Below are 8999 nucleotides of genomic sequence, written 5' to 3' on the forward strand. Positions count from 1 at the left end.
AGAAGTTTCAAAAACACATAGCTCTGTTTCGGCATCCAGGCGATTTCTTTGCTTTGTGTCTTTGCTATTTTAAAGCTAGAGATGAAAAAGAATTGTCGTTTCTAAATAGGCCTAGCTATTTGAAACAATTACCATCTGTAGAATCTGAACCTAAGTCGACTCCACGGTTACCAACAAGTGGCCTATGTGTTTGTCTACTGCCTGAGAACTAGTTGCAGATCGCTCCTTCCAGTCTGTTGACCTGAACCTCTTGCTTAAACTGTGACCTATCTAAACCTTAGCCCATAGACAACTAAGTAGGAAAACAGTATATTATGCAAGCAGAACACTATGAGTCACAAACAAACAATGAAAGAAACAATTACAAGAAAAATGTAAGCTCTTACCTTAGCAGTAGACGAAACCGAAAAGAGCGAAAATTAACCATAGCGAAGAGACAAAAACATCGCATGTCCGAAATCGCTCATGCTTGACAATACGGTATTTAAACATAATTTGAGAAGGGGCGAGTTCGTAACATACCGGCCCCGAAAATGCGAAAGACATTTTCTATCCCTACAAAACGAGTCCGAACATAATTTCCACCGGGTGATCGTAACATGTTTGAATAGCCTAACATCAGAAATTTAAGCCTGACCAAAGCGGCCAAATAACAGAAAAATGCGTATGAATTGAATGAAATACACAACGACCCATCGTACAATTCTATACACAATAAGGCTCTAAGGAGTAACGACATCGACAGATTGGAAAGCTGACGCTAGACTTCAATGTCACACTATAAAACTTCAAGGTAAAGTGGGCTACATGTAACAAACTTAAGCCTCTTGGGCTGAACACGTAAAATTGAAAACACGCCTAACTGGTCACCATTGTCAACGGTGTCAGAGCAAGCCGAGGCAGCGAGTGACACAGCGGAAAATAGAGACCAGCACATTACACATCAGTATACGAAATTTTCATATGCCACAGCAACGTCGAGATGAATCGACAACGAGAATGAGAGCGTCCACACAAATAAACGCCAATACAGGCATGCAATAGAGACTGGAATATAATACTACGTAGTCGTTTCACTCAAGATTAAAACGTCATTCTAATGTTGAGTGAAGCCTTCAGTCACGCTACGACTGAGAAACACTGTAGCACTTAAGTCAGCCACAAACCGGAGATAAACAATAGCTGACATATACGGGAATAAACAACAGGTGCAGCAGCAACGTCGAGATGAATCGACAAGAATGAGAGCGTCCACACAAATAAACGCCAATACAGGCATGCAACAGTGACTGGAATATAATATTAGGCCTACATAGTCGTTTCACTCAAGATTAAAACGTCATTCTAATGTTGAGTGAAGCCTTCAGTCACGCTACAACTGAGAAACACTGTAGCACATAAGTCAGCCACAAAGCCAGAGATAAACAATAGCTGACATGTACGGGAATAAACAACAGGTGAAACACTATTAAAGTCACCGCCACCACCGAAACCAAATACTACAGAATATTAAACAAGTCAGTAATAATAAAAGAAAAACGGCCTTTGAAATAAAAACGCCGATGAAAGGCCACAAGGTACTACAAAATTAGTTCAAGTCAGTTTTACAGTCCTGCAACAGACAATTTCAAACATAGTCTTGCAAATGTCCCTCGAGCAGACAGATCTTCCTGGTATCCCTCATGAGCACTGCATCTGCTGTTCGCACGCGGACCCTTCGCACAAGGCCGTCCTTGTCGGGAAAGCATTCTTCAACGATGGCTTTAGGCCAGGTGCCCCGTTTAGCGTTGTTGTCCATCAGTAGCACGAGATCACCTGGTTCAAGGTTGGGTGAAGTACCCCACCACTTCTGCCTAGGCTGCAGCAAAGGAAGGTACTCACTCATCCAACGGCTCCAGAACATTTCTGCTAGGTATTGCGTCTTACGCCACGACCGCTTGTATCGATCACTCTTCATAAAAACGTCTGGCGGCAATGAGTCGTCGATAGAGCCGGTTAACAACATTGATGGAGTTAAGGCAATTAAATCTCTGGGATCTGTGGACACGTCTGTTATTGGACGGTTGTTAAGGATCGATTCAATTTCAGTTACCAGGGTAAGCAAATCGAAGTCGTCGAGAGTGGCTTCACCAACAACAGCACGCATGATTTTTCGAATGCTACGAATCATTCTTTCCCAAACGCCACCTGCGTGGAAACAAGTCGGAACATTAAATGACCACTCGATATTGTCCTGGAGCATTGCCTCCTGAAGTTGCTGGCCGTTCCAAGCTTTGATGCCGTCATTCAACTCTCGTTCGGCGCCTTTGAAATTTGTGCCGTTGTCGCTGAACATTAGCTTTGGCTTTTGTCTTCTGCTGGTGAACCGACGAAAGGACTGGATGAAAGCGGAGGCCTCCAGCGACTGGGCGATTTCTAGGTGGACGGCCCTAGTTGCCATACAGGTAAAAACGACGACGTATCGCTTTACGTCACTTCTGCCAAGCCTTACAACGAGTGGACCCATCAGATCCACACCTGTCGCAGCAAAGGGTGGGTTTCCAGCTGTGACCCTGGCCTCGGGAAGACTTGCCATGCGTTGACTTCCGGTACTGCTATTCCAAAGGCGGCACTTAAAGCAGGAATGAAGCACTCTTCGCACGGCTGCGCGTCCGCGCAGTATCCAGAATTGTTTACGAATCGAATTTAGGACATGAGATACTCCACTGTGGCCTTCTTTCTCATGGTGGTCCTGAATTATCATGTCAGTTATTCGATGCTTGCTGGGAAGAATGATTGGATGTTTGGTTTGAAAAGGGAGAGCTGAATTTTGTAAACGCCCATCCGAACGCATGACCCCGTTCAGAACAAAGGGGCTTAGTTGACGCAACTCTTGGAAGTAGCTGGCGTTTCGCATTTCTTTGTCGGGGTGTAGTCTTTCTGGTGACGTACAATCGGACACGTTTGGCAAAGCACGCATGGCGTCATGAAAGGCGTCCCATTGAACTTGCTGTACGATTGCTATAGTGGCGTTGTTCAGTTCATCCACGGTGAGACGTCCTACAACCGGCGGCGAGAAACCTGACAAATACTTCCATTTCATGAATTGCTTCCATTTCAACCACCAGGCGGTTAGTCGTTGTGCGGTCTTGTACTTAGAGCAGCGCGCTAGCAGCTCATGCAGATAGCTCACGGGAGATGTGACGATGGCGCAGATGTTTGTCTTTTTCAACTCTGGGTCATCCGAGGTAAGGTCCTTGATGCAATTTGGTTGTTGAGGCCAACTAGCCTCGGGTTTACGTAAAAATGGTGGCCCCTTGAACCACAAGTCAGCAAAATCAGCCTTGTCAGGCATTAACCCGCGTGATGCAATATCAGCGGGGTTTTCTTCAGTAGGAACATGGCGCCACTGACGGGGTACAGTATGTGCGTGAATTTGTTGCAGGCGGTTGGCCACAAAAGTTTGAAAACGGGTAGAAACATTGTTAATATACTGAAGCACAATCGTCGCGTCCGTCCACATAACCACACTATCAAAATTCAAGTCCATTTCGCGACAAATGAACGAACATAACTTCACAGCGATGGTGGCGGCGGTCAATTCGAGACGCGGAACGGTCACTGGCTTGAGAGGGGCTACACGTGATTTACCCATGCAAAATACGTTGTCTATCTGTCCATCAACATAAACGGTTCGAATATAACATGCAACACCATAACCAGTGACGCTAGCATCACTGAACACGTGCAAACCAATATGGTCAACTACCTGGTCCTGACGTTTGAGGCTTCGATGGATGGAAATACCACCAAGATGGGGAAGTCCATTCAGCCAAGCCTCCCACGTCTGTCTTCGTGACTCCTCCAGCGGTTCATCCCAGGTCGCTCCACCCTGACACGCTTCCTGCAAAAGCTTACGGGCTGGCAGGATAAAAGGCTGCACGAACCCCAGAACATCATAGACTTGACTAACCATCGAGAGCAGACCTCTTCTAGTAAAAGATTTTAGCTCTATGTTTACCTTGATGGTGAAGCTATCCGTCGCGATGTTCCAGTAGACACCAAGTGCTCGCTCTGTGGGTAGGTCACGAAGGTTCAAGTCCAGCACAGACGATGCTCGATCTGCTTCGGGGATAGAACTTGTCACCTCGACCGTGTTGCTTAAAAATTTTGTAAGGTTAAAACCCCCACTGGCTAAGAGTGACTTCAATTGGGTGACTGCTGCAATAGCTTCCTGCGAAGTGTCGTAAGATTTTAACAAATCATCCACATAAAAATTTTTATGTACAGTTTGTAATACTTCCTCAGTAGCTGCAGTTACGTTGTCACTGGCAGTTTTCTTCAAGGCAAACGCAGCACAACTCGGAGAGCATGTAGCTCCAAAGACCAGGACGTTCATCCTGTAGTCGACAGGGGTCTGGCTCATATCTCCATCCGGCCACCACAAAAATCGAAGGGCATCTCTGTCCTTCTCAGACACAAAGACCTGGTGAAACATGGCCTTTATGTCTGCTGCAACAGCGACATTACCTTGCCTGAATCGCAACAATACACCCGTTAAGTTATTGTTGAGGTCTGGTCCCTGTAAGAGTTTATCATTTAAGGAAACGTTTTGAAACTTAGCAGCACAGTCGAAAACCACACGGAACTTTTTCCCGGTGCAATGGTGAGGCAGGTACCAGACGGTATCCGAACACTTTAATTTATCATCAGGCACACGACTAGCATAACCACTTTGAATGTAATCATTAACTTTCTCGCAATACTGACCGTGCAAATCCGGATTTGCCTTTAATTTACGTTTCAGACCTCCAAGTCGCTTTTCTGCAACAGGTCGGTTGTTAGGCAGTGTCGCATTCTCTTTCCATGGCAGTTCCATCTCATAGTGGTCTCCTTGTTTGCGAATGGTGTCTTCCATAACCTTCAGTGCTTGTCGGTCATTCAAAGAGGGCGCACCTATTTGGGGTTCGTCGATGTCCTGAAAATCCTGATTTAAAATGTTAATTATCTGCTGACATGAGCTGTCAGCAGGTGACGACTTAACGAACAAGCATGTTGAGCAGACACCATTTGCGTCCGATACTGACTCATAGTCTGACCCAAAGATAGTCCATCCCAGAGCAGTATGTAGCGCAAATGGCTGCCCAAACTGGCCATACCTTTGCTCAGACGTTCTAAACATCTCATGAGCATTAGCCCCTATTAGCAACTCCACCTTTTTTGACTGCAATTGGGGAAGGTTTACATCTGCCAAGTGAGGATAACCTTTTAACAAATTGGCGCCAGGGATGTTATCTTCCAAACGAGGCAACTCGCTTAGCACTCTACACGAAGGAATTCTAAAGGATTGATCCTCATTTATTCCCTGAACACACAACTTTCCTGTGCTTATTCCACACTTACTTACCCCACTAATGCATTGCAGCTCAATATCATCTCTTTTTGTTTTTAGATTCAATTTGCGAACCAAGCTAGCACTGCACAAACAGGTGGTAGACCCAGTATCCATCATCGCATACGTTGTTGTGAATTTCTTCGAACCTTCCTCCCACACTCTCACTGGCAGAATGTTGAGCATAGCAGACACCTTACTACTTGGACCTTTGCGTGCGACGGCTACAGTTTCCTGTCTATCGGAAACACTTTCTGCATTCGCTGTGGAATCACGCTGTCTTGAATTAAGGTGAACCAAGGTGTTATGTCTTCGGTTACAAACCTTACATGCTCTTTGGAACTTGCATGCCCTACTTAAATGACCTTCTTTAAGGCAGTTATAGCAAAGACCTTTCGACTTGACAAACTTAAACCTTGCGTCCGATGACATGTCCAAGAATGAAGAACAAGACCACAATGGGTGCACATCACTGCACAACTTGCACGATTGCTTTGCTTCTTCTGCACCGGCTGCCTGAGAACTAGTTGCAGATCGCTCCTTCCAGTCTGTTGACCTGAACCTCTTGCTTAAACTGTGACCTATCTAAACCTTAGCCCATAGACAACTAAGTAGGAAAACAGTATATTATGCAAGCAGAACACTATGAGTCACAAACAAACAATGAAAGAAACAATTACAAGAAAAATGTAAGCTCTTACCTTAGCAGTAGACGAAACCGAAAAGAGCGAAAATTAACCATAGCGAAGAGACAAAAACATCGCATGTCCGAAATCGCTCATGCTTGACAATACGGTATTTAAACATAATTTGAGAAGGGGCGAGTTCGTAACACCATCAAATCGATTGTTTTGAAAGTTAGGCACGAATTCGTTTGCAAGAGATATCCAGAAGTGTGACAATGATGTTTTTCGAATCTGGACTGCAAAGTAGAAGCACAACATATTGTAATTCAATCAGACTTTCTTTTTCATGAAGATAGATTAAGGTAGCATGTGTTGACATCATCGATGCATGGATTGTTTATCCAAAAGTTTCCATGTCGAGGCAGGGCCGGATTTAGCCTAAGCGCTGCCCTAGGCAGATACGAAAAGTGCCGCCCCCTAAAAAAAAAATTTCGATGGTGCGCTACGATTTATATTTTCAATTCCTTAAAAAAAAGTTATTTGAGAATTAAAATAAAGTTCTGTTTATTTGAATACGGTACATCAATGAATGTCATTGTATAATGAACTAATTGTTTAAAATCGCTTTCGGCCGTCTTTTTCTCTTGCAAACAAATCAATAATTTCTTCAAAGTCTGTAGAAACATGAGTTAATCCTCAAAAATGTGAGATCATTCATTGTTTACATACTTTAAGCATCAAGGCTTAAAGTACACAAAATAGTCTGCAACTTTTCCATCAACCTACATTGACTAAAAACATTTTTTTCTAGGCTTCTTTAAATTTATTAACAGTGAAACAAACCGAACAAAGATTAATAAAAATTGCACAGACAAAGCCTAGTCCTCCATACTAAGCGAGACAGATAAATAAAAGAAGCGCTAAACAGCACATATTGTTGAAAACCAATCAAGCGTGAAGTACTCTAGGGGCGATGACTTGCCGCACTGTTTATAAATGTGTGTGATAACATATTTATTAATTCCTATATATCTGTTGTGAATTATTATATTTACGTACAGTATTAAGTTATCAATGTAATATATTCGTATATTTTGCCGCCCCCAATAATTTGCCGCCCTAGGTACGGTAGGCTTACCATATTTTTGTGACTTCAAAACGGGACGCCTCCAAAGACCAAGACCACTTAACCTAGCTGTGATTTTTTAACTTTACATTTTCCGATATTATTACATAAGCCTACATTTAAATTAAAGCCATCCCGGCTGTCTTCATTGACCGTATTGTCATCGAGAGTTCATGCGCATATTCTCTGTCTAAATATCGGTTTCAGTTCGAAAAATACAAAGAAATTGATGTTAATGATACAAAATAATTCGAATTTAGATCTTTTCTGTAAAGTAAAAGGAAGAAAGAATAATAAAATAGCCTGCGGTTTTCAAGTCGATAAATAACTCCCAATTGCACTGAATTTACCCAACACTGCGTAGTGCGTACAAGCATTTGCGAATTTACTTATTCGCCCAATCATACTTTCTGTAAATAACACCTTCTTCAAAAAGACATTGTTCAATTTTACATTCTCGTAGTAAAAGTCAGAGCAGGACCAATCAGTATTTTTGATACCGACTTTCACGTTTTGCTTTAGCATCTTGCTACTGCTCTCAGATCACATGTTCTTCATGATGGAAAAAATTCTTTCAACGGGTGCGGATGTTCCGGGTAAACAAAATATGAACTTTACCAGCTTTTGAAAGTTTGAAACGCGTAGGCCTATGCATTTTTTTTCAAATACTTAGAACATCTCGACCCATTTTTGTTCCAAAGACGCATTTTGCCAGCTCTCTTCCTTACAACGTTCAGGCATGTGCCGTTTCACTAGTAGGCCTACTGGTTCATCGAAAAGAGAGTCGCTGTTGATCATCTGCTTCCCAAACATCATGTTGATCTTTTCCGCAGACTCACACACTCGCACCCAGGATCTTTCTTTGTTTAGGTCGATCCAAAAATGAAGAAGCACATCTTTATCAGAACCATCATAAAGATCCAGATACGACAAGCATTTATCGTAAAAATCTCTTGCTTCTTTGTAAAACAAGTTTAACCGTATCTGTCACTGCTTCCTTTTGGCGGCAAGAGTTACTGGCCGAGACCATCAGGTCTTCGTCTCTCTTATTGCTAATTACTCCGTCGGCTTATATCAAATAACAACGGGAGAAGTATGCCGTTGGTCAAAAGCCTTATCTATCACTTCAATCAATTTATTTCACAAAATATATTCGTGATTGTGTATTTTAGGTAGAAAAGGTGATAAAGACTCGGTTTTTGACCTATTTTCGCCATTTCTTGGTCAAATTTTTAGTTCACATTTTATTTTGAAAGTCTTCTTGCGTTGAACACAGAATTTCATCAATTGTTTTTTCTGTTTCTGTGCAAACAGTATTCCATGCACTTTTTGCACTACAAAGCAATTTGCGCAAATAACAAATTACCTTCCTAATTATTGTCTGCCAGCAAAGAATGACTCATGTCGCGTTAGATCGCGACTCCCTACCCAGACAGCAAAATCGACATTGAATCAATGTAAAAATGACGGATTTTGCTGCCTGGGTAAAGAATGGAATTTTAGCACCGCCGACAAACACAAAATAAAACCGCACGCTAATAGTAAACTGTCAATCAAGCAATTGAATATCAGCAAATTTCTTGCATTTTATAACTGGCTGTGACAAAAGGTTTAGCCTATTGTGAACTTCGCAATTATTCGATACCAACATAATCGGCATTAAAAATTGGGGCAAGAAAAACAAGTAAAAGTCAAGAAATCTCTGGTTTCTAGCGTCACTGCTTCTATTATGTGAAATTGCTGAATTAGCAGAGGGCGAGACCATAGGGTCTACGCCAGTAACAGATACGGTTAAGTTTACTTCGCCTGCTTCTTTTGGCTTGCCTAAGAGAGTCAATGCTGCAGATGGGATGAAGTTGTTTTCTTTCTTTTCAAG

General features: G+C 42.5%; 1 protein-coding gene across 1 annotated transcript; it reads right to left on the bottom strand.

Moving 5' to 3' along the window:
- Positions 1 to 1627: 1627 nt before the first annotated feature.
- Positions 1628 to 5803, bottom strand: LOC145782869 (uncharacterized). Its single transcript, XM_082594635.1, has one exon. The coding sequence runs from the start codon at positions 5801 to 5803 to the stop codon at positions 1628 to 1630; it is 4176 nt and encodes a 1391-aa protein (XP_082450761.1).
- Between the last annotated feature and the right edge of the window lie 3196 nt (positions 5804 to 8999).

Source organism: Aplidium turbinatum, chromosome 14 (assembly GCF_918807975.1).
Source record: "Aplidium turbinatum chromosome 14, kaAplTurb1.1, whole genome shotgun sequence".
In the NCBI taxonomy this organism is placed as follows: Eukaryota; Metazoa; Chordata; class Ascidiacea; order Aplousobranchia; family Polyclinidae; genus Aplidium; species Aplidium turbinatum.

Excerpts from the sequence above, each read along its gene's own strand:
- LOC145782869 (XM_082594635.1), bottom strand. The coding sequence starts at position 5,803 with ATGTCATCGGACGCAAGGTTTAAGTTTGTCAAGTCGAAAGGTCTTTGC.